A 25,963-nucleotide genomic window follows, 5' to 3' on the forward strand; every position below is an offset into this window, starting at 1 on the left:
GTGACGTACACTAGGGCTTCCGAGCCCTGGGAAAAGGCCCCCGAGTGACTCTTTGTAGCATGTTGGGAAGGGGAGTTCTCCAGTGGGTTTGTGAGTGGGTTTCAGGGCGCCGGACCGTCACCACGGAGACAAGGCAGTGGGCAGAGGTGGTCTCCCGTGCCTGGCCGTGAGCTCGCAGGTCTGGTTACTGGCAGTCTTTGGGTTCGCTCATCCACCCTTTTATTTGGGGGGGGGGCATTGCCCATGGGACCCTCTTCCAGAGAGAACTGGGGTTTAAGCTGTATTTTCTCTCTCCGCACCCCACGGCTGCCTGGGCATTCTCTGGAGCTTCTAGAGATCTCGTCCAACCTCCCTTACCTCACACGCTTATTTTACAGGTGGGGAAACTAAGGCCCAGACAGGGCATAGGAGCTGGCCTACCATTGCACAGCTAGGCGGTAGCAAATTTGGGATTGAACTCAGGTCTCCTGACTGCCAGTCCAGGGCTCTTTCTAGCAATCAGTATATTGGCTACAGCTGCAAAAGCTCCCCCCTGCCAGGCTCGCACCGTCCCCTCCCTCTCCGGCCTTCCCACCCCTACTACACGTAATTCGGGTTATAGCAAAGCATGTTGAACTCCAGGTTCTCGTCCCAGTGCCGCAGGAGCACGAACAGCTGGCGGGCAGCCGCCTTGAGCGTGCCCCGCGTGCGGCCCTCGGGTACCTCCTGCTGCTCCAGCCATGAGTTCGCTTTGGCGGCCACCAGCTCCCACTCCACAAAGTAGGAGGCTGAGCTGTGCTCTAGCCACGCCAGCGCCACCACGGTGGCCCACAGCTTCCCCGTGTGTTCTACCACAGCCCTGGGCTCCCAGCCTGGCTTGCCCTCTGCCAGAGGCTCCGGGGAGAAGCTGTCGCAGGAGGGGAGCCGCGCGGAGGGGCTGCTGTACCCCTGGGGACTCGGGGTCTTAGACTCCAGCTGGCGGGCAGCGAGGGACACTCGGTGGCAGGTGAAGGGTGAGGTCCACTTGAGCTTCTCCATGGGGATGTGGATGGCCTCGCAGAAGGCTTGGTTGAGCAGGAAGGCTCCGGAGGCCAGCTGCAGAGACACCTGTGTGTGGGGCAGCCCCTCAGTGGGCCTCAAACTTTTTAGACTGTGGAGCCCCAGGCCGTGCAAAAGCCTGGGTCCACACAGCCTGCCCATTCATCCCTCCATATCCCCCCAGACTGCCCCTCCCACCTGGGAGATCTGCGGGTTACTGCAGCCAACCGAGCAGCTCCGAGCTTACCCCATGGGCACTTCAGGCTGATCAGGCCCAACCCAACCTCTTTACTCCACACCTGCCTCTTGTCCTGTGTAGGGGGGCCCTGCTCGGGCCCCGGGGCCATCCACTGCCGTTTGGCAGACTCAGGGCAGCTCACCTCCCTGTCCCTTCCTCCACACTGATCAGTTTCCAAGTACCAACGGGTATACTTTCTACTCTGCTCTGCAACCTCCTCTCTCCTCCCCTGCCCCCCGCTTCTCCTCTTTCCTGCCTTGGAGGGGTTCTAGTAAGGCATAAACCATGGCGCTTTGGAAGCTATCAACTCAATGACTTCAAGTTTCTCTTAGAATCAGGGATTTCCAGAGCATTGGCTCATCCTCGACTCTTCCCGCCCTCTCCCTGCCCCCAACCTCCAGTGCTCTGGTCCCCAAGCTCTCTCCTCTCCACACTGCTGGCCACGACTCCTCACCCTTCAGTTCTCAGTCTGACCACTGCCTGGAGTCTGCGTCCCCTCCAGCCACCACACCTCACCGCACCAAACCCGACCTCTGCGCTCACAGCACCCAAGCGTCAGGAGTGTCTGGTTCCTTGTCCGTGCCCCCACTAGACACTGAGAGCCATGAGCTCAGGGACTATGTGCATCCAGTTCAAGGTTGTCTCCCAGGGTCTAGCACGGTGCCCGGCTTCACAAACACTTAAGCAAGCACAGAGCTCTGTGGCCCAGGAGCCTTGGAAATTCAACGTGACACTATGCCTCGGGCGTATAGGGACTGGGGCTCTGTGGTGCAGCTCACACCACGGCCCTCTCCCAGCACCCTCTGATCCCCAAGCCCCACTGGGCCTCCCATGCAGAGATCCCCGCTGCCCCCCGCCTCCCCCCTGCAGACCTGGGCTTCTCACCCTGCCACAGCATGCCGGGCTGTCTACAGCGTCCCTTGGTAAACACAGTGTGTGTTCCTGCGGTGTTAATTTTACTTGCTTGTGAGCTATTTCAAGGCTTATTTTTATGTAATGGAAAATAAACACACATAGATGGTGGAGTAGAACGCAAAATTCCTGTGAATTTTTAAAGCCAAGAGAGCAGATTGCAAAGAATATTCGTGATGCTGGCGCTGGCTTCTAGCAGCACTCTTAGGCCCCTGGCCCTTGCCCTGCTGCCTACTTGGGGTGGGGGGGGGCGAGGTCTCCGTCTTTTTCCCTTTGGGAAGGGGGAGGGGTGGGTAGGAGGCTCCCAGGAAGGCCCCTCAGGGAGTGTTGGAGGCTGAGGTCTGGGGTTTGGGGCACTCACCAGTGGGATGTAGTCGAAACTCTGGGTCCCTGGGCTTGACTCTGGAGCCTTGGTCAGCGGTTTGTTCAGGAAGCCCTTGGCTGCCCGAGTCAGCAGCCTGGACTTGCTCAGACTCAGCCTGTGTGGGTGGAAGCGGGGAAGAGTGGCCAGAGCTGTCCCCTTATGTCCCTGGTCATCCCCCCCCACCCCCCGCCCAGCGCCCGCTCAGCCGCCCCCAAAAGTCAGGGCCAGAAGGGACGTGACAGATGGCTTCCTCCAACTTCCTCATTTGGCAGCTGGGGAAACTGAGGCCCAGGGATTGGGGCTTGTGCTTCCTGAGTCACTCAGTGAGTTAGCGGCAGCCTAGATGATGAATAGGTGAGGGTTCTCTGGGACCCTCTTCTGATAGCATATTCTCGTTCAGCCCAGTGGCCAGAGAAGCTTAGGCTAGCTCTCCCGGGGGGTTTGCACCTGCACTGAGACCACAGCGGTGGAGGCGGGGGGCTTCCACAGTGCGAAGACCGGAAGGCGGTGTATCTGGGGGCAGGGGGCTTCTCGATACCCTTCAGATTATTCATTTTTGTCTAAATGTTAGGTTGGACCTGCTTTCCACCTTCCAAGCCAGGAACGGCCCCGGGGAAGCAGATGGCGGCACAGCCTACCTCGGGGGTGGGGGGGATCCCAGGTACCTGGATCCAAAGAGAGAGTCTGAAGTCTTGAAGGAAGAAAGGGTATTGGTGGCCAGACTGCGCAGGGGACCTGGAGAGCCATAGAATGACAGTTGGGGCATGACAGATGACCCTGTCCAAGGGCTTCCTGCCCAGGGGGGAAACAGAGGTCCAGAGAGGAGCAGGGGCGTGCCTCCATCCCTGGGGGGTCTGAGCTAACAGTTAGGCTGCGGGTTTGCTTTTGGCCCAGGTGGTGTGGAGAAGGATGAAATACGTATGTCCACATGTAAGAAATAGGCCTCCAAGTTTCTGTGGCCGGTGGTTGCTGGTGTCTTCTGGAAGGTTACCCGTGGGGGGGGTGTGTGTGTGATGGCTTCATATCAGCCCCTCCCCCATCCCTGAGAGGGGGACATTGAGTTTCCTTCCCTGGCACATTGTGGAGGCTTCTGAGCAGAGTTAGGTGGTAGAATGGTCCCTCAGGTGAGAATCGGGAAGTCTGATTCCGGGCCTGGTGTTGTCATTAACTCGCTGTGTGACCTTGGACAAGTCACTTGACCTCTCTGAGTCTTAGTTCCACATCTTTAGATTGAGGGTACTCCTCTATTAATTTCACGCAGGGATGTTTTGAGGAACAAATGAACCACTGAGGACTTTGTTGGGCTAAGACACTCTCTTGGCCAGTGGGTCAATCACTGTCCCTACCTTAACTAAGGACAGAGTCGGCTGACCGCCTACTCACCTTCGGAAGCAACGTGCTTCTCGCGGCCCGGGGACGTGGTCTCACCAAAGGGTGCAGTGGGGCTTTCTTCCACATCTACAACAGACGATGAAGCCAGTGAGGCCTGAGCTCCCCTGGGCCTCCCTCTCTTATCTCTCGTCCTCCCAAGGAGAGTGAAGGTCCAATTCCACACTACATGGGGGGTGGGCTGGGAGAGCAAGGTCACGGTTTCCACTCCTGCTTGCGTGGGCCTTTGTCTTCCAGAGATAACACCCCTGGTCCACCCTAAGAGTCCCACGCTTGCTCTCTCTCTCTCAAAATAAATAAATAAATAAATAAATAAAAAAAGAAAATAAAGGATTTGTGATTTCGATGGAAGCCATGGGCCACCAAGAACTGAGCTATGGAGAAATGAAAAGGTAGACAGAAACTTCTTCTGGACGGGAAGCTCAGCTTGCCTCAGGACTTACAGCAGCCTCTCCCCACCGCCGCCCCACCCCCAGTTTGGGAGGCCCTGAGGGACCAAAGAGCTGGCAGAGATTTTTAATTCTGGAGTTACCCATTCTTCTACCCCTCACACACTGTTCCTTCTTTTCACCCCATCAATGTCTGTGAGAACTTTCGAGTGCCTCAGGTAAAAACTTAGTACGATCAGGGTGTCTGGCCTTGTGGCGGGGGGGCGGGGGGGGGGTGTACTGCTGATGTACTTCCCACACACAGGAGGAGGCCAGAGATCCTCACTGAACTTGAGAGGAGGGCATGAAGGAAGAAGGGATTAGGACCAGTACAGCAGTGAGGCTGTCTTTGGAGGGACCAAAAGACATGCGCACATTCAGGACACAGAGAGTTAAAACTATTCCTGTCAATGAGTGCCAGGTCACAAAAGGGTCAAATCATGGACACTTAAGGACCTGACAAAATCAGGCAAAGGCAGAAAGGAAGCTTCGGGAATCCTGAAAGAAGCAGATGGTGGGACCCAGACAGATGGAGCTGCCTCTCTGCTCCTCGCTTTTCCCCTTGCTTATTAGTTTTCCTGGCATTTGGTGCCTGAGAGGACTCAAGAGATTGGAGTCTGAGAACAGCCCCGGGGCTGGGCAGACTTTGAAAGGGGAGAGGTGGAGGGATGGTGCGGGCACGTGGGCTCCCAGCAGCTCTCTCAGCAAAGCTGTGTTATTGGGGGTGGGGGGGTGGGGGGGCACAGTTGGGCCATGCTGAGCCTCCAAGAGACTGTCTGGGAGGCCTGGCCTCACCTTGGCTCTGCAAGGGGACCCAGAGCACAGACTCAGAGCCTGGCTTCTGGGAGCCTTGGACACCAGGGTGCCTCCCAGGCTTAGGCTTAGAACGCACAGGAGGCAGCTCTTACTTAGGTTGTGGAATTTGCCATCTCCTGCTGCCGAGTCTTCCCCGAGCAGGGTCTGAGACCGTCCAAAGCCAGCAGCCGGGCCCCTCCTCTGTTGGGTCAGGACCTGAGAGTTGACCATCCGCCATGTGGCACCTTTACGAGGACAAGGAGAGGGGGTCAGTTGGGTACAACTGTGTCAGTCCTTTGCCTTTCCCCCAGGGCTGGCAGGAGTGACTCTGCCTTTAGTCTGTCACTTGTCCAGAGGCAGAAAGACATTGTACAATGAACCATGAACTTTGGAGCCAGAATAACCTGGGTCTGAACCTCAGTCCCATCTCTTAGTAGCTGGATGGGGTGCTAGTCCCTTTATGCCTCAGTTTCCTCATCTGGAAAATGGGGATAATAACCTTTCCAGGTGCATGCTATTGCCAAGACGATGCTCAGGAAGCAGTAATATTTTCTACTTAGTTAAAAGGCTGGTTTCCTCAGAACATCCCATTTTCATTCTCTCCTAACTTGTGGTCTCTGCGACCAAGGTTCCCCTTCCCCTCCCTCAGGGCAGGACCCTGGAGTCGTAGGGCCTCAAACGGCACATGAATAAAGAGAAATTAAGCTATAGCATTAAGTGAGTTTTCGGGAGCCCCACTCTTGGAGAACACAAGTCTGTAAACTATTCCTTAAAAAAAATGAGGAGTTCTACGGGGAGGTAAGTTTGGAAGAAGCTGCAAACTAGAGTCCCTTCTCTGAGCCTCGTGATGTATGTTAACATACTAAAGGCTCTGACAAGTTCTGCAATCAAGAAAACTTGAGCTTTATTCAATCCAGTGCTTCCTAAATGTATTTCCTAAACTGGGACTTCCTACTTTGTGCATAATGGCTGTGCTCAAGACATGCACTTAGGGCCCTGGTTTCCTGAACCACGCTTTGGGTCTTAGGGGGCTGTGGGACTTAGGTTAAGACATTGACCAGCTCCCTAAACCTTCCAGGCTGTGTGTGCTACAGACGCTAGGAGAATGGTCTGAGGCGGGTGGGGAGGGGGAGAATGTCATTTGGAATGACAAAGCCCAGTGAATGAGAATATGCCTAGTGCAGCAACAGTCTGGGCCGCTGGCCAGAACCCGAAATGAGAGCAACCCAGAGAGGGAACAGGTCATCGATGATTTTGGTGCCATAGATAACAAGCAGCAGGAGAGGAGGGAGACGGGAACAAGGAGAGGCACATTTTGTTTTTAAACATTCTTTCAGGAGATCTGCTAAAAAAACAAAAAAGAAATAAAAAGAAAGGAAAAAAAAAGGAGCCGCAGAGGGTAGGAAAACGTAATTCAGGAAAGAAAAAGGACATATAGTTTATGTGCCTATGAAAATATCTCACCAAAAAAAACCCTAAAAAAATTCCCCAGAAAGAGATTCTTCCCTTGCCTACGAGCCTGGCAGCATTTAGAAAGACAAGCAGCACACAGTGTTGGTGCAAAGCCGACCCCCTGGACAACCTTTGTAGTCAGGTCACTTTGAAAAACTTTAAAACTCATCCCAGTTTTAAACGGGCAGGCCTTTTGATCTGCAATCTTACTTCAGAGAGTTAATTAGCCCCAAGGAGATAACCAGACAGGGGCATAAAGATGTTCTTTGGGGGCGTCTGCGTGGGTGGGTTAAGCCTCTGCCTTTGGCTCAGGTCATGATCTCAGGGTCCTGGGATGGAGCCCCGCATCGGGCTCTCTGCTCAGCAGGGAGCTTGCTTCCCCCTCTCTCTCTGCCTGTCTCTCTGCCTACTTGTGATCTCTGTCTGTCAAATAAATAAAATCTAAAAAAAAAAAAGATGTTCTTTGCACCATAATTTACAATAATCAAGAGGGGAGTAAAATGAAGGTCTAGTATCTCGGTGGGGGGGGAGTTTAAGGAAAATGTTCTGATAAATGTTAAGTGGTAATGGAGAGGATCAGGAGTGAGTAGAGACTCTGCAGCCAGGCCACGGGATTCCAAGCCTAGCTCTGCCCCTCACTGCTGTGTGACCTTGGGCAGGGAGCTTAGCTCCCTCTGCCTCTATCTTCCCACCTGTAAAATGGGGGTAGTAATAGCATCTACTTTGCAGCGCTGTGTTGAGGATTAAGGCTTCAATGTAGATAAAGTGCTCTGGAACCATGTCTAATTGACGATGAACATAGAAAACCCTGTAGCTTGGCCCTCAGAAGAGTCCATCTGCCTTACCAGAGTTGGGGTACCCCACCACGGTGGGCAGGTACCGGCTCTTGCTCACGTCCACAGGCATGAAGACTGTATACTTGCTGATGACGTTGCAGGCCTTGCTGGTGTGCACAGCGTTCACCTGATAACGGCGGCTGGACCCTGCGAAGGGAGAGGCTGGGGGTCAGTGTGTGGACCCGGAAAGTCCCAGCTGACTCATTCTGGAATTCTGGAAGCTAAAAGAAGGACTAGACCAGTGGTCTCTGTTTTTGGGATTCCAGAAGCCCTTCAAATCAAGGGGTCTGTGCACTTGCCAGTTAAGGACATTAACCCCCGCCCCCAAGATTATTAACCTCCATCATCATTTCATAAAATGAGGACATTTTAATGTAAAAGAGCTAAGACATCTAGGACAAAAAGATAGTTACACCCCTTAAATAACTTGAGTGTTATTTAAAAAAAAAATCCTCGAGGGGTACCTGGTGGCTCAGTCAGTGCCTTGAGTGTGCCACCCTCAATCTTGGGGTTGTGAGTTTGAGCCCCAGTTTGGGTGTAGGAATTACTTAAAAATAAAAGCTAAAAACAAAACCCCCAAACCCCCAAACCCTCTCTGTCACCCGTATTCTCTATTTTAATTTTGCAGCTATCCGATAAAAACTTTGCTGCAGGATTTCACAGGTCCCCTGGCAGGGTGGGGACCAGCGGTCTGGCCCATTGGGACAATCTTGCAGAGAAGATTGAAAACCAGAGAGGGAGAGCAGAAAACCCAGGATCACACAGCGAGTTAGTAATGGCCCTGGGATCAGAACTCAGGATGCTCTGACCTCCAAACCCAAGTTCTTCCCACAAAACAGGTGAGCAGTCTCCAGAGGGTTATGTGTTCTCTGTGTCTATACCGATCTATTCTCGGTGTGCACCATCGTGATCCCAGGGATCACGGTCTTAGGAAATTTTGCCCCAATTCCTGAACTCAGTTAGTTCCCCACCATCCCTGTTACAGGATTTCTTGGATCCCTGTATTTCTTAATAGGACAATTAGGCCAGATGCAGTCAATTAATTGTGCGCGCAATTATTTGATTCATGTCGGCTTCCCCGCTAGTGCGTGCATTAAGGATTGGAATTGTGGTGGTCACTGCACTGTTCAGCCTCAAGCTTGGCCCCGAAATGATCCAAAATCAACAAATGGCGTTGATGAATGAGTGAGTGGACCAACTAGATCTAGTGGGTTCTGTAATAAGGTGTGGTCCCAGGGGAGCAGGTCAGGGGCGACCCGACTGGCCCCGTTGTTCTGTCTCTGGAGGCCTACGGGGGGCGCTGCAAGGAGAAGGCCTGGGAAGTGAGAAGGAATGGGTACTGCAGCAGACGGGGAAAAGGAAAGAGAGGAGAGGACAGATCACCGGATCACCAGATCACCAGATCACCGGATCACCGGATCACCGGAAGGGATGGGAGGGTTAAAGGAGCCCAGGGCTAGCCAGGAGGCATCTGCGGGCTGGGTGACCGGGCGGGGTGGGAGGCGGTGATCAAGGAAGGGATGGAACCCTGGGCTCTGTGTGTGTGTGTGTGTGTGTGTGTGTGTGTGTGTGTGTGTGTGGTGGGGGGCAGGGGCGTGGAGGGTGGGGCTGGTTGTGCTGGGACCGAGGGGAGACACCGGGAGGCAGTGGTGCGGGGTGGGCGGGCGGTGCGGGGGGGCGAAGAGATGGAGCACTAGACAGTGGCGGGCTGTGGGAAGAAGGAAGTTGCTGAAGCCTGGGGAGGAGAGCAGATCACCCGTGGGTGGGCCAGGAGGAGGGTGGGGCCTTCCGCGGGACCTTATGGAGGGGGCAGGGCCCGGGGTGAGGAGGAGGAGAGAGGATCACGGTGGGGGCTGTAGGATGGGGCGTTGGGCGGGGCTGCGAGGAGGAGGCGGGACCCTGAAGTGGGGAGGGGCATGGGGCGGGGCTGCGAGGAGGGGCTCCCGGAGGCTGTCAGGAGCGCGCAGGCGGCGGAGCTCGCCTGGCTCGATCTCGCCTTCGCGCTCCGCCAGCTGCTCGAAGTCGCGGATGATGGCGCGGGCCGCCAGGTGGTGGAAGGTCTCGCTCCACAGGTCAGCGTCGTGTGCCCCTCCCCGCTCCGGGCCGGGGGGCCCCAGCTCAAAGGTCACTTCCCACTGCAAACGTTGGCTGTCACGCAAGCCCTTGACCACGGCCTTGCCCAGCACGGGGCCTGGAGTGGGGGGCCTGCCGGGATTGATCCGCTCCTCGGACTCTGCAGGGGGCTCCCAGTCCGAGGACGTCTCAGTCTCGAAGGCGGAAGGGTGATGGGACGGCTCTGCGGACAGAGGGACAACCAGGCGGTGCTCTGAGCTGGGGCACAGAGGGTCAACCCTCAGGGACATCACTCCTCCCCAGGGCGCAGACATTGCCAAGCAAATACAGTCTTCTTCTCCCTACCCGCCACCTCGAGGAACACACGACTTCTTCCCTAGGGCAGCTGGATGGTATGGACCTGTCCCCAACATGGGGCAGACCCACCTCCAGGAATCCAGTACCTTAGATGGCCAGATAAGGTGGGGTGGGGACACTTGGGGAGTGAAGAGTGCAGCCACGGGGCATCTGGGAGCCTCACAGTCAGCCCAAGGGCCAGGTTGATCCAGGAAGATCAGGATTGGGGGTGTTCTCTGGCACGGAGGGACCTCTCTCCTCCCCCCTCCCCCCCAACTAAGGGCACAGACAAAGGCGTTTGCTCTCAGTCCTATCGTATGAAGCTGGGCTACAGCCAAGAATTCATTCGTCCCTGTCCCCGATCAGGTCCTAAACCCTGTAGGCACTTACCCAAGTCCCCAGGGCTACGTCTGTCTGAGGCAAGCTTCAGGCTAGACCCAAGATCTTGCTCTTTCATGGGGCTCCAGGTCTGGGTCTCCTGGCTGGAGGGCAGGCTGGGTTGGCAGCCTTGGGGCAGCAGAGAGGGCCTTCGGGCCCCTGGGCCCCGGAGTTTAGGGCCCTGGCTCAGGTCCAGACCACTGTTCAGCAAGGGCTAGGAGTGCAAGAGGGAGGGGAGGAGGCTGAGATCCTGGTGGCTGTCCCTTCCCTCCACCCCTAGCCACAGCTCTTTCCCAGGGCACCCCAGGTCCTATAGTACTGCAGGCCACATAACCTACTCTCCACTACCCATGAGAACCATCAACACAGATAATCCCAAAGCATGGATACAGTCCAACCATGGAAAACTGTGAAAAATCACATACCATGGATAATATTCTAAACCCACTCTTTTTTTTTTTTTTGCCATAAAGTTTAAAATTGTGTGTGCGTGTTGGGAGGAGGCTAAAATTATCAGCCTTTTCCTTATGCCTTCTCATATGTCATGCTTAAAAGGTCTTTCCCACTCAAAAAAAATTCTAGAATTTTTATGACTTATTTTTGTTTGCTTAAATCTTTGACTCACAAGAAATTTATTTTAGTGTAAAGAAATAGGAACAAACCTTTTCCTTGGTTTTCTCAGTAGCACAGATCTCAACACCACTTATTAAATATGGTTCATTCACTGAGTTTCTAAGGTTTATCAATTCCCCACCTGTGTCCTCTCAAAGCTCACATGTACATGGGTTTTATTTCTGGACTTTCTCTTCTGTATTGTGGATTTAATCTGTCTGTTCTTGTGCCGGTACAAAAAAACACCAAAAGGCGTGGGATAAACTGGGAAATATAGCAACACACACGACAAAGATCATTTTCAAGAAAAAGGTCTTATAAATCACTGGGGCAGGGAGGCAGAGAGAGACTACGGGTTCAGGGTATCTATAGGCAATACACAGAAAAAGTATCCGATAAACCCATGTAAAAAATGCTCTGCCTCATGAACATTGCTCTAAATTAAAACGAGTTATATATTTTTTTCCATCTTCCAGATTGGCAGATATTTAAACATTTGATGATGCCTACTGTGGCCAACCAAGAGACAAGGTCTCTCTTGTGGACCGTTGATGGGAGTATGAACTTGAGGCACACCTGTGGGAGAACACTTTAGCTGTGTGCTGTCTAGCAACATTAAATGCGCACAAGCGCCTTTGACCCAATGATTCCGTTTTTAGAAGTTCTGTGGAAATGCACAGGAAGGGAATATCTACGTGCATGTGTTGTAGATTTGTTGCAGCATTGTCTGTAAAAGTGCATCCTTGGACACTCTCAAAATGCACATCCAATAGGGGTTGACAAATGGGTTATGGAAGATCCATGCCACGGAATGCCACACAACAAACACCGAAATGAAAAAGAGTCAGATTTCTTCATACCAGGGTGGGAAGATGTCCAAGATCAAACATATCTTAAAAAAGTAAATTGCAACCGTTCTGTATTTTGACTGTGGAGATAGTTACAGAACTATGCGTATGTCAAAACTCACAGAACTGTTCACCAAAAAGAGGAATACTGAACAAAGAAAGAGAGAGAATTAAAAAGACATTAAAAGAGTAAATTAGAGATTTGCGTTTGGATTTTGGAGATATCCAATGATAATTGGATATAATTGGAGATTTGCAATGTGATTATTCAAAACACATATGTGTGTTTTGTGTGTGTGTGTGTAGTATTTCTGGAAGGAAACATTGAAAATCAGAGGGTTCGGGCACAGGGAAGGGATAATTTTATTTTTACTTTATACCTGCCTAAACTGTTTGAGGGTTTTCATCGCAAACTCTGATTTTTTCATGTATTACTTTTGTAATTAAAGAATATTAAATTAATTAAAAATGAAGTTTGTGCCTCCGGGAGCACATATGCTTGGTAGGGGGAAGGGGGTGGGACAGGGGCAAAAGGCACTTGCAAGGTGAAACAGAAAAAGTGCCTCTCAGGTTTTTAGGTCAACAGTTAATCATTGAGGTTTTCTCATCTCTATTAAGTATTTACTGGGAAGAGGATTGTGCCTGTCCATTAGATAGGGGTTCCTTAGGACAAGGGCTGGGCTCCTCCTTCTTGTCTCCTCTGGACCTGAGGTCCTAGAGATGGAACAAGGGTGTGGGAGAAGAAAGGGACTGGTCACTGGTCGGATGGCCTTGGTAGGAGCTGGTATCCAGCCAGGGCTCCTGGGTTCCAAGGGGTCCTTAATCCCTGTCTCCCATCAGAGGCTGGGATTCCCCTCACCCTTGCCCTACCATCATCAACACACTGAGAAACAGATGCTGCTACAGTTTCCATGGCAACGGATTAGTCTAAGATTCAGCCTTTCACCCAGCCGGAGGCTTCAGGGAGGGTGTATGTGTGTGCTCGTGTGTGTGCGTGTGCAGGCATGCGTGTGCGCATGTGCAGGGGAGAATCAGATTGGAGAAGAAGCTGAGCAGGCGTTCAGAAAGACATGAGCAAGGATGGGCCAGGAGCAAGCAGGAGAGAACAGATGCTAAACTGCCCAGAGCTCTCACCAAGGAGAGGCTGCACCAGGCATTTCCTCTCCTATCAGCCATTGCCTGCAAGGCTCCCAGTCCATGCCTGCTGATGGCAGTTAGCTCAATCCACTGTATAAACTATTCTCCCCATTTCCTAGATGGGAAAGTTGGGGCTCAGAGAGGGTAAGCAACATGTTTGAGGAGCAGAGTCCACCTGACTCCAAGGTCAGTGTCTTCCAGCTGCATCAAGCAATTCCTGGTTAAGCACAGAGAAGGGCTCGCAGGGATAAGGTGGCCATGTCTCTCCCCTTGGGAACTATAGGAGCTTATGGAGAGGCAGGGAGGGATGGCGAGGGTGGGTGGAAGGGGCAGAGCAAAAGGCTGCTTTTATGGAACCGTGACTTACAATGACAAAGCTACACGAAACCTGTTCTTAAGAAAGTGGATAAGGTATGCAGATAATAACAAACACCAACTTGGTTTAGGACAGTGTTTCTTCCTCTGGTGGTTTTACCCTCTTCCCCAGGGACATTTGGCAATGAGTGCAGACAGGTTTGGTTATCATGGTTGAAGGTGGTTTTCAGCTGATCGAGACCAGGGATGCTGCCAAACATTCTACAATACACAGGACACAGCCCCTTCGAATGAGTGTCAGTGGGGCTGCTCCTGGCCCCTGGGAAGTATTGTGTGTGGAGAATGGGTGATGTCACTGAATACTGGATACCATTATTATAAAGAGGCTCAAGCAGATCAAGATCCAGAAAAATGAGGAAGAAGACACTCATTTTACAGTATAAGTAGTGGACCTTGTGGCTGAAGCAGGAGACAGCTCTCTCCCCAGCTGTGGTCTCCCCAACTCCAACCCGCCCTGCTCAGGTACCTGCAGATCAATCTGCCACCAAGGGGCATCTGTGATGCTCTGGTTGGTGAGGTCCTGCAGCTTGGCTTTCCGAAGTGGGTATCTCTTGGCAGGCACTGTGGGGTCGCTTGCTGTGGGGGCCCTTGGGGAGGGCTTGTGGTGGGTGATCTGGTTGGTGCTGTATGCCCGCCGTCGCTGGGAGAAGTCTAGAGCTGGGTAGGGTGGTGACAAGGGGAGCCAGCAGGGTGGGGAAGAGTGAAGAAAGAGAAAGAGGCTTGCATGCTCCTTTCCTGCTTGGAAACTTCTTGTGTTACCCACTGTTTGCCTGCTGAAACATTTGTAGATGTCTCGCCTCCCCTGGCATTCAAAGCCTTACGTAAACTGGGGTCCTAATCCATCCACCCAGCTACTGTCCTTTCTGCTCCTTTTTCAGCGTACCCTGTGCTTCAAATGTAACAGATGAGTAATCAATTGCGATGTGTTTTTTAGGTGTCACATTTCTACATCTTTGCTCAGCCAGTTTCTGCTGCCTGGAATTTCCTCTCCCTTCCCACATCTAAGAAGCAGTGCCCTCATTATGTCTCTGCCGATATCATCTAACAATGTGTCTTTTCTTGGGACCTCCCACAGCTTATTAAACTTCACTGTGGTCCCTGTCACTCTGCTTCTGTCAATGTTAGAGCCAATTGTATCTCTTCCCCTAGGCAGAGAGCTTCTGAAAGACAAGAATTCGTGTTTGCATCATCTTTTTTTCCCACGCTGTGTTTGGTACTTAGCCTTAGTAGGTGATCAATAAATGCCCTATGAATGGAAATTGGCACCATAAAGAGGCTTTGGAGGCAAACAGCTCTAGACCTGTCTGTACCTTCCCTCTTGCTGGGTTTCATGAGTTTAGCCAAGTTGCTTAACATCCCCAAGCCTCAGTTTCATCATCTGTAAAATTGGTGAACTAGGACCCATCTTCACAAGTGCTAACTATTCAGTGATATGGGTTCTATAAAGTGCTCAGCACAGAGTAAGTACTCAGTAAAATGTAGCAATCATGGCCTCCCTGGAAGAAGGAGTGAAGACAAGGAGCAGCAGACTAACCAGGATTAGTGGTGGAGTCTCCAGTGGTTGGCTGGGCATCTTTGGGCTGCCTGAGGTTGAAGTGTGACCCCATGCTCTTGGCAGAGTTTCTGGCGTCTGGGCTGGGCCCCTCATCCTGGGAGTGGTAGAAGACAGAGCTACTGGACCCCTGGGAGTGAAGCATGCTGTATCGTCTCCTCTTGTCCTGGAAGGAGGCAGAGAAAAGAGGGCTGGGAGTAGATGTCAGAAAGAGCATCTATAGGGGAGGCAGGAGTAGGACAGGAGGTGGTAGACATTCCATCTTTGAGGATCTGGAATAACAGGAAAGTTTTTTCTTGCTTGAGTTATTTGGGCAGACTTCCGTTTAAGAGATGGTGAATGGAACTGACTCTTCATAGCATTTATATTGTTTATATTTTTAATTATCTTCTTTATTTAAAAGAATTTTTAATGTAATTCTAAATGCCACTTCTGTCTCCAAGTAGGTAACCAAAATTAACAAAATGAACCATCTGTTCCTTCCATTCCATTCTCCATGATATAAACACACACACATATATATAAAACATAAGGGCTTTGGGGGTAATTTTTCTTTTACAAGAACTGGACTATATTACTTGCATTTATCAGTATCTTGAATTTTGCACTTAAAACATTTTAGAAGTCCTGCATATCAGCCATTCTTTTAAACGTTTGACTGCACAATATTCAACCACTCCTTATTATTAAGCCTTTGCTTTGGGATCCATTGTTTTTGCACCATAAAAAATTGCTACAGTGAGTCCTTTGACATAAATCCATTGCATCACTTTTATTTCTAGGTGTTAGTTTCTTAGGAGGGATTTCTGGGCTGAAAAGTTATGTATTTCTAATTTCATTAGTTATTTCTAGATTGCTTTCCAAAGGAGGGAAAGTCATATTTAAACCACCATAGGCAAGGGTACCCTTCCCCAAGAGCTGTGTTAGTATCAGGAGAAAACTTGGCCAGTTTTATGGGTAAGGAAAGGAGAAGGCTTTTATTTGATGGTTCCTTCCAGTGGTAGAGTCTGTTGATGATCAGACGCCTCCCAGACCTCCAAGAAGGGTCTAGATTTTTCAAAGACTGACCAACATTCTGTTTAGCAGCTTCTCCCTGCTTTTGAACTCCCCGCTCTCCATAACACATTAACCATTACTCTGACCGTGATTCTTAGGAGATTGTATAACATTCTAAAAGCTGGAAATATCACACATCCATTCTCACTTCTCTTGCAAAATTGAAAACACCTTTAACATAGAGCCCACACTGGGGAGGGGGCACCCAGTTGAGAGGGCCATGTGCCATCCCGTTCACCATATTCCTCACCACCTCTCTTGCCTCTCTATGGACCCTGTGATAACTGTTATCCTTCATGGCGTTTTCCCCTTTTATTTTTAGAAGTTCATTTTATTCATTTTATACCTGCCAGTCCCTTTAGGCAATGAGTTGGTGACTCCTGCTTGAAAACGAAGCAAGATGACAAATCCTTCAAGCAGAAGTGGAGAGACTCACTAAAGAGGAGGGATGGGGGAATTTCAGGCAATCCCCCACATTTTAGCATGAATTCCACCTTCCTTTGAGAAGTTCCTCACTTCTATCTCACTTCTGTCACCACATACAAGAGAATGATTTGTGTGAGTAAAACACAAACTCAATTGAGGAGACATGACCTGAATAGAGCTTTTAGGGAAAGAAACCTGAGTGTGGTTGTTCTGAACGCAGTTGTTTGTCAAAAATCAATTTGAGGGGGCGCCTGGGTGGCTCAGTGGGTTAAGCCTCTGCCTTCGGCTCGGGTCATGATCCCAGGGTCCTGGGATCGAGCCCTGCATCCGGCTCTCTGCTCGGCGGGGAGCCTGCTTCCTCCTCTCTCTCTCTGCCTGCCTCTCTGCCTACTTGTGATCTCTGTCAAATAAATAAATAAAATCTTTAAAAAAATCAATTTGGGGAGATTATGTCAAATGCAGATACCTGGACCTTATCCTCAAAGACTTATTCAGTAGACCCGGGTCGGAGCTTGGGTTCTGCATTTTTTTTTTTTTTTTTGGTAAGTATTTTTTAAATCAAATTAAAATGTATTTAAATTCAATTAACATATAGCATTAGTTTCAGAGGCAGATTTCAGGGATCCTGCATTTTACTTTATCTTTTAAAAAAAGTTATGCATTTATTTGAGAGACAGAGAGTGAGAGAGCGAGCTGGGGGAGGGATGGGGAGGGAAGAGAGAATCCTGAGGCAGACTCCCTGCTGATCACAGAGCGCCTTGTGGGATTCAGTCTCAGGACACTGAGATTAAAAACTGAGCTAAATCACGAGTTGGCCACTTAACCCAACTGAGCCAGGCAGGCACCCCTTGGGCTCTGCATTTTAGACACGTTCTCCCAATTTTTCTGCTGCAGGGGATCTTAAGAACCACATGCTGTGAGGATAACAGTTACCTAAGCAGTTTCATCGTGACTGCATGCCCATGGTCAGGTAACCAGACCCCACAACTGTAAACCTAGACCCAATTATTTCCTAGAGGCCACCAATAGACTTTCCAGCTAAGGGTGGCTTTGTGCGCATGGTTCTGGAGCCCCACTGTTATGGAATGTCTAAGATACTTACAGATCTGGGATGGGAGATGTATAAGGAGGCATCACACACAATGCCATATCCCACCAGCCGCTCTCCGGGGAAGAGGGAGCTGGTGCTCACAGGTGAGATCAGGACTTCGGTGGTCTCGGGGAAGACCCACTCCACAGTTACATCACTCAGGACTGGGGCCATGGCCTTCTTCAGGGATTTGATCATCTGTCGGGCAGGGTCAGAACACAGGTTGGGGGTATGTTGAGCAGGGACGTGCACAGAGGAGGAGCACAAAGACCATAGGGGTATGAGCGTGAGGGGGTGTGAGCAGAGAAGAAGACACATTAGGTCTTGGGATGGCTTGTCCAGCAGTGAACATGCCTCTGAGCTTTTTAGACTACTAGAATGTCAGAGTTGGAGCAGATCCTGTTTCTCTAGCTTAGCATTTTATAAGGAGGAGATCTAAGACCTAAAGTAAAGTTGTGACTAGCCTGGGACCCACAGAAAATTTGTGTCAAAGCATGGGACTGGATAGTGGTCTTGAGCAAATTAATTTGCCTTGCTGGGCCTCTGTTTCCTTTTCTGGTAAAGTGAGTAATTTTCAACTCTCAGTGTAGTTGGGAGAATTAGCTGAGATACTGGATTTGAAGTTGCTGCCTCATGATAGGTGTTCAGTAAATGACAGCTGTGGTCAAGCATCACCTAGGCTGATTTCTTCAGATATACTGCAAAGTTGGGTGCACTCCCACATCTCCTTGAGGAAGACTATGATCTTTTGCTGCAAGGAATGCAGTTAGGTGATAGTCTCCAGATGCAATGCCCCAGCGTTCAAGCCAAGACCACACCTCCCTCTGGAAGCCCTCCCACAATGACTGAGCTGCTCAGATACTGGTGCAGGTATTTCAGCCTTATTTGACTGCCTAATGGGTAATCTTTGCTCCTGAGGTCCCAGTTGGGTTGGCTGAGACCTTGCCAGACTTGCAGTGTGAAACTCTCCCTGCTCAGTCCTGCCTCCCTCCTTTCCTTTTGCAGGTATGCATGGGTATTAAGGGCTGAAGAGTTCTCCTTCCTGCTTCTTCCTCTTTTTTCTTTCACAGATATTATCCCCCAGTGAACCTCTTGTAGTTTTGAACTTCTTAAATCCTGCTCTGTCTGTGGTTCTCTGGTTCCTGGAGGATCTGGACTGACCCAAGGATTTTCAAAGAGTTGGGTTATTTGTGCCAACTGTGCAGAAAATGGAGGCTTGACTATAATTTCCTTGATTTCTGGGTCCTTTAAATGCTTCTGAGCCACCATTTGTCATCATCAGGAATGTGGCCAGAAATGACCCCAAACACAACTCCATAAGCACAGACGCAGTGACTCAGAAGCTCCATTCTTGCCCAGGTGGTGGCTGGAGCATGTAATCCAGTGGCTGGAGACCTGTGGACCTAGTGTCCTCTACTGACTCCAGTACAGTGATCCTGGGGACTATCTACTCTGTAGCCTCTACCTCTCTGATTGTCACTGGGGAGACAGTGGAGAGCTAGTGGAGACCTCAGACTTGGGTGAAATGAAATCCCAGCCCCACCAATGAGTTGCTGTATGATCAGTTTGGGCCTCTGAGGTACCGGCCCTAGAACACAGTGAGCTCCTTTTGCCTACCTTGGGTTGGAGCCGTTCCCCCTCCACCAGAAACTCAGCACTGCCCTTGGATACAGTTGCCAGCCCTCTCACCAGTCTGTGGCACACGTTGGGTCCAATTCCAAAGCTATAGCACCTGGGAGAAGGGAAAGAAAGAAAGAGGCTGCTACTTCCCATCCTCTGTGTCCTCTTTGTCCCTTTGGTGGGGAAAGGGACAGAGCATGAGTGAGGAGAGCTATCTCAGAGCTTATCCTAGCATCAGGCAGAGGGGGAAGGAGAAGGCAGAGGGCCATCAGTGGGCACCAACATTCACAATAGCCCATTAAGTCTCACTCCAGGACAGAGTCAAAGGAACAGGAAGGACTTCCTCCCCCTAGGCTGCCCTTTGGGAGCTATACGCAGAGGTGAAGTATTATCGCATCCCATCTGAACTCTTGAGAGAAAGAGGCAAACTTCGAAATCAGTTACACCAACCACCCTGGAAACAAAGCACTGTAGGAACTGGAATTCTCTCCTTTCCTTCTGGCATCCTCCATAATGCCCACCTCTGGCACCCGCAGCCCAGGACAGCCCAGGATAACCAAGTCCTAGACCTTCAACCTGTGCCCACCTGGTGGAGAAGGCATGGTTTCGCAGTAGTTCTAGCACCTTGCCGGTGTTGTTGACGGCGCCGTCTGTGATCAGGAAGAGAAGCCGCGGGTGGCCTCGGCGCACTGGCTGACGGATGATCCACTTGAGCGGGGAAAGGATGTTGGTGCCCCCCATGTCAGCACGCATTCTCTGGATGTTATCACAGGCCATGGCCACGCTCTCCTGCAGGGAAGGGCCATGGACAGGGAAGATAGTCCCCAGGATCACCATATGACACCGAGACTGTAAGTCCCTGGAGAATGAGTACTTTGTTTCCCTAGATCTTAGCCAGGTCTCACTGAATTGACTCATGTTCCCGATTTCATCTCTGTCCCATGTACAAGAAGAATGATGGCCACTCACTGGGTGTGATTCTGCCCAATAGCACCTCGTACAAATGCCCTAAGTGCTGTTGTCTGTGGTTTGTTAACTTACAACTGTTCTTTCTTTGTTCCTCATTAAAAATATAAACACCCGTGGAAAAGGTAGGATGGCAAGCCCCGACTGCTCAGCACAAATGAGGTGTCCTTTTCTGATGAGTGAGGCAGGAGGCGTAGTGGTAAGACCATTACACTAGAAATCTTAAGGCTCAAATTCTAGCCCTGCCTGTGGTGCTAAATCCCTACAGTACTTTGAAGAAATCATGCGCCCAATGTGGGCTTCAGATTCTCTTCCTCCTGGATCAGGATTGTGGAACCCAACTGTCCAAGGACTCCTGGCACCAGATGGATATCAGATGTTCTGCTTCTGATTCATGAAGATGCTTCCAATATCTATGCTTGGACTAATGGCATGTATCAAAAGTCTTGAAATGGATATTTAACTTCCTAGCCAATAAGACTAAGGATTTATCCCAAGGGAATCATTAAGGATGGGTGTGGAGTCTTCCCTACAAAGATGACTGAATAGAAAAATATGGAAGCAACTGGCATGCTCAAGTAGGGATTTAGTTCAATAGGTCCCAATTTATCTGTGTAGTGAAATACTACACAGATAAATGAAGTTATTGTGTAGATTAATATTACTTAGATAGAAATATGCTTATGATGGACTGTTGTGTTGGAAGGTTACAGAATGGTATGGCGGATCTAATACTATCTTTATTAAAAATGCATGTAAACACAAGAACAAGGGCTGGAGGAATTTATACTGAGCTCTTAATGGTGGTCTTTCTTTTTTTTTTTCTTCTGATGTGATCATGGGAGACCTTTTAATTTTTCTTTTTGATGATCTGGTTTTAAAAATTGTGGGATAATCAATATATATTATTTTTGTATTTTAAAAAACTATAAAGTTATTTTTCATGGAAACATGTTCTTCCTTTCTCCCTCCCCTTTCTTATGTTCTTTCTTCCTGTTCCTAGACCTGGACAAGATATGCTCCAGTTTTGAATGTGCTGCTAGCGCCCCTGTCCTCTTGTTCTAAATTGTCATTTGAGCCTTGTGAGTTCGATTGTTAGCCCCTCTCCCTACCCATTCACTCCGTAACCCCTTACCATTCGCTCCTTTAGCTCAAACTTGCATGAGTCTATCATTCTCTTGAAACAGAAGCAGGATATATCCCCTCTCTACCCCTTCCCTGTGCCCTCTGTCTGAGCACACCCATAATTTTCCCCAAATGGTCCTTATTATGAAGAGGAGGGATGTCAGAAGATGAGATGTCAGCTAATGGTCTACCCAGAGACAATCTCTTGAGTTCTCTGCTGTGGGCATCACTGAGTTTCTACAAGGCAAGGGGTGGGGCAGCTTCTGAGGCAGACCCTAGTGTTACCCACGCTTTCTTTTTCTTCTTTCCCTCTGCTCCTCACCACCCACCCATTCTGGACCCAGCCCTGCCCTTGCCTTACCTCACTGTAGGTCTGACTGGAAGGGAAGAGAGTCTTAAATGTGGATCCAAACCCAATGACATTGAAGAGGCAGGCTGGCATGAGGCTCTTAAGAGCTACCAGCATGGCATCCTGGCAGGCAAGAAAGGGATTTTCAGAGTTCGGGAAGGAGTTACTGGCTTTGCCACCACCCAGCAGCTAGAAGCAGCGTCCAGACGGGCTTTCACCCCTCTGCCCACACCCAACAGTGCTTTTGCCCTCAGATCAAGAAATTTGCTGACAGCAACCCGAGGCTGGACCAAAGCCATCATCATAAAACTTCTCATCCGTGTGGCAAGTCTGACTTCTCAAAGCCCTTCTATTATGCTTGCCAGTTCCATTTCACCTCCTGCTGACCCTGAGAGGTAGGGAGAGCAGGGAGCACCCACTTCCTTCTGCCAAAACGAAATCGACATCCAAGGGGGTCACATGGCTGGGTCCGGGGCACACTGTGGGTGGAAGAGGCTTTCGTCCAGGTCCTTCTGCATCTGATGTGCCCTACCTATGGCTAACGCTCCAGCTAACAAGTCTCTCAGGGGCAGACTCTCCAGCTCGTGTTTGTTACACACCTGGGAGACAGTTTCCATGCTTTACTTCATGTCATCCTCACTGTGAGCCTTGAGGCAGGCACAATGTCATCCCCATTTTATACAAGAGGAAACTGAGCCACAGAGAGGGGGGATGACTCATTCGTGCACATTTTTGAGAGTAGCAGAGCCAGCGCTCTAAGGCGGGTCACCGTGCCTCCAGAGTCTGGGAACATTACAGGGTGCTAACCGGCTGAACTCCGCAACACCAGGAGCCCTTGATGAGCTCTGTCGAAATAAATAATCACGAAGAGGAAAGGTGGGGGAGATGGCAGGAGGGATGAAGATGATGATGGTGGTGGTCACGATGACAGCGGCGGAGCGCAACAATAAATATCAAGCAGTTACTCTGCGCCAAGCCCCCGTGTTAAGCACTTTCCATTAATTATCTCCTTTCACCTCTGTAACATGTATTACAGCACAGTGGAGAAGAAGATACATTTTGAAGTTAGACATCCGTGATTTTAAATCTCACTTATACCATTACTAACTTGACCTTGGACTCGTTAGGTCACTCCTCGGAGCCTCAGCTTGGCACCTCGTAAACATTCAGTAAATGGTTACGATCACCGGCTCCATGAGAAACATATGAATAGCAACACCTTTGTTCTACAGAAAAGGAAACTGAGTCTCAGAGAGTTAAGAAGTTGCACTGGATCACAAAACCGAAGAACAGGACAAGCTTTTAAAACATAGCTCCGGGCGGCACCGGGGGGCTCAGTGGGTTAAGCCTCTGCCTTCAGCTCAGGTCATGATCTCAGGGTCCTGGAATCGAGCCCTGCATTGGGCTCTCTGCTCAGCAGGGAGTTTGCTTCCCCCTCCCTCTCTCTGCCTGCCTCTCTGCCTACTTGTAATCTCTCTCTCTCGTTAAATAAATAAAAAAAAATCTTTAAAAAAACAAAGAGGCAAACAAAAAACATAGCTCTGAAATCATCATTGATGTTGGCTCTCTGTGACACAGAGCTCGGGAAGGGGGTGGGGGGGACTCTCCCTCATCCCAAGTAGTTTATCGATGGTACCTCAGGGACCTCAGCATGCTTCCGAGAGACAAACTGTTTGTGTTCCAGAATCTAGAAGGAAGCAGCGGCAACTGGATCTTGGCCACTTCTGCAGCATATAACCTTGCAGGCTGCATAGACCCGCAGTCCCTCTCCCATCCCCCTCTGTAAACATCAAACATTAACATCAATGTTCCCTCATCTCTTTTTGTTGCCCGTGTCAATACATTTTGTTTCTCTACAAAAGAGGTCAATATCTGCTTATTTTTTCATTAGTCACTAATGTATATTCCTGCTAGCGGGAGACTGCTGATCCATACGGATTGTCTCCGCTCACACCTATTAGAATTTTGAAAGCCATGTTTTTGGCAGCCAGTGGCAGCTGGAGAATGAGACCAGCTGCAGGAGGTTAAATTGGTTGAACTTTCCCCCTTGGTGTGACTGTTCAGATTTCTGTTCTCTCCTATCTTCCTAAACCTAGTCTAAGCCTAGTTTTTCCTTTTTTTAAAGATTTTATTTATTTACTTGACAGACAGAGATCGCAAGTAGGCAGAGAGGCAGGCAGAGGGAGAGGAGGAAGCAGGCTCCCCGCTGAGCCGAGAGCCCAATCCCAGGACCCCAGGATCATGACCTGAGCCAAAAGCAGAGGCTTTAACCCACTGAGCCACCCAGGCGCCCCTAAGCCTAGTTTTTCCTTAGTCTACCTGATGGCCACAATTAATGACCCAAGCAACACACCTATGGCCTCATTGCCAGTGGGGAAAGGAATGTGTGTCCTAGGTAATTTCTGCACCTTTCTCTAAAAGGGGGCATGTGTAGCAGAATGCGTCATGCCAGAGCAAAGCCATTCATGAAGGGATGACCTTGAGCTCAGTGAGCTGCTCTGGACAGGAGAGCAGGAGAGACTCCAAAAGGGAAAGGGACTGAGAGGAGAGCCAGAGGAAGTTATTGTCTGAAAATTCTGGAAGGTAAAATTGGAAAGGTCTTTAGTTCAGGAAATGGATTTCCATTCATAAACTAACTCCATTTAACTGGCAGTAACAGCCTGGAACCCAGAGATGACAAGGATAAAGAGAACGAGTCCAGGCTCAGCATGAGAAAAAAATGCCATGGTCAATTATTGATGTCTGTCTGGCCTTGGGAGAGGGGAACAAAGGGACATGTGACATATGTTTGCCCTCCCTGAATTAATCTCTCCTTCTCATTCTACAGAAAGGATAACTGAATCCCAGAGTTGAGAATCAGCTTGTCCAAAGCCACAGAGCAAATCAGTGGCAGAATGATTCCCAAACCCGGGCATTGCTCTTTCTACTAAGCCATGTGGCAGAAATAATCAGAGAAGAGAGGTTTTCTCCGTGAGGAGTATTGTCATTCCCCATCAGCAAGGTAAGGAAAATGAGCACTGATCCAAGATAGAGCAAGCTTTGATTTCCTCATTAGCCCTGTGATGCTGGGGAAAAACAACCTCTTGGGGACTCAGTTTCCTTACCTGGAAAATGGCAGGGAAAATTAAATGCTCTCCAAGAGACATCATAAGATCCCATGATACTTGAGAGCAACTGAAGAGCTATCTTACAAACCGATAACAGCTATGGAAAGAAATACACATGGCCACACAGGCCTGGAGTGTGTCTCAGCAGGACTATGGACAGCTCCCCAGTCTAATTCTTGTCTTTGATGGATGGCAGAGTCCAGTCAGCACCTCAGTTCAGGAGGCTTCAAACAGGGAACTTTGGTCTCATACATGATTGCTCAGTCATGCTTCAAGACTAAACCCAGTCATAGCAAGCACGAGGAGATGGCGGGTGTCACAGCTCCCACCCATCTCCTTCCTTCCTTCCCAGTCCTGTTGCCCTGGAAACAAGAGTTTGCTCCAGGGAGAACCTAGAGGGATGAAGTTTCAGGTGACGGCAGACCCTTCTCTTCTTGTTCTCGCATCCTTCATTTCCTTGAACGATGTGCCTGTACCCAGTTTAATAAACAGCGACTGGGGGCTTTTTATGCATAAGTACAGAGCCAGGCTCCACAGGGAGAGAGAGATGAAAAAGATCTGGTCCTTTCCCTTAATAAGTTCATAACTCCAGAGGAGGAGACACACATCTACACAACCAAAAAACACAAAGAAGAGCTAGATAATGCCATAATCGAGGCAAATAATCTCCTGAGGGAGATGAAACACTTGGGGGTACACGGGGAGGAAGGTTTATCCCTCTTCTGAACTTCCCACTGCAATGAGGCCATGCTCCCAGCTACGGCTGGTTATTAGCAGGGCTGCCCTCGCACTCGACTGTGAACTCCTGGAGGGCAGGAACTATGTTTACAACCTGCTGTCTTTCTAGTCGGCCAACCACAGCGCTTGAGAAAAAAAAAAAAAAAGAATGAACCAAATATTTCCTCCTGGATTATACACACTCCTTAAGGCCATATGCAATGGATCTCCGATGTCAAGTGGTAGGAATTCGACAGGCAAGAGTTTGATCTTAGACCACACCAGCCGTGTGACCTTGGGGAGGTTACTGAAATTTTCAGGATTGGCTTTCTCATGTGGAAAATGGTGACAATAGGGCCAACCTCAAAGGATTAAACATCAAGCTGTGCATTAAATACCTGGGGTCGTATCTGATACATAGTAACCTTCAGCAAATGTTGGTTCCTTCCCCTCTTTTCTGGGACCCTTTCCTCCCAGGACCTGGTGAGGTGTTTCAGCCAGAGCATGCACTCAACAAAGGTTTGTGGGGTGCCAAGGAGAGGTCTAGATGACGTTCTCTCTTGGACGATAGTTCTACCTCTGTTCATACCACTTCAAAGTTTTATTTTGGGAACAAGTTGAGTTTGGGTGTCTCTGGTTAATTTGTTCCATGTAGCCATTGAGGAAAGTAGTTCAGGTGTGGAAGGAGGTCTGCTTGGAGCACAAGAGTACTGAGGAAGCTGGTTTGGGGGGAGCACAGCTGATTTAGTCTGGAACACTAAGTGC

General features: G+C 49.9%; 1 protein-coding gene across 1 annotated transcript in view; it reads right to left on the bottom strand.

Moving 5' to 3' along the window:
* Positions 1 to 579: 579 nt before the first annotated feature.
* The window catches only part of VWA5B1 (von Willebrand factor A domain containing 5B1), a 38,496-nt gene continuing 13,112 nt past the window's right edge, over positions 580 to 25,963 (bottom strand). Inside the window, exons 8-21 of the mRNA XM_046026593.1 lie at positions 21,387 to 21,497; positions 19,521 to 19,723; positions 18,932 to 19,046; positions 17,327 to 17,512; positions 14,725 to 14,908; positions 13,657 to 13,847; positions 10,231 to 10,432; positions 9,413 to 9,727; positions 7,441 to 7,578; positions 5,275 to 5,388; positions 3,915 to 3,989; positions 3,197 to 3,266; positions 2,529 to 2,646; positions 580 to 1,086 (exon numbers count right to left, since the gene is read on the bottom strand). Of these exons, the coding sequence (XP_045882549.1) occupies positions 580 to 1,086; positions 2,529 to 2,646; positions 3,197 to 3,266; positions 3,915 to 3,989; positions 5,275 to 5,388; positions 7,441 to 7,578; positions 9,413 to 9,727; positions 10,231 to 10,432; positions 13,657 to 13,847; positions 14,725 to 14,908; positions 17,327 to 17,512; positions 18,932 to 19,046; positions 19,521 to 19,723; positions 21,387 to 21,497 (2,529 nt within the window). The remainder of the gene's footprint in view (positions 1,087 to 2,528; positions 2,647 to 3,196; positions 3,267 to 3,914; positions 3,990 to 5,274; positions 5,389 to 7,440; positions 7,579 to 9,412; positions 9,728 to 10,230; positions 10,433 to 13,656; positions 13,848 to 14,724; positions 14,909 to 17,326; positions 17,513 to 18,931; positions 19,047 to 19,520; positions 19,724 to 21,386; positions 21,498 to 25,963) is intronic.

Source organism: Meles meles, chromosome 1 (assembly GCF_922984935.1).
Source record: "Meles meles chromosome 1, mMelMel3.1 paternal haplotype, whole genome shotgun sequence".
Lineage (NCBI taxonomy): Eukaryota > Metazoa > Chordata > Mammalia > Carnivora > Mustelidae > Meles > Meles meles.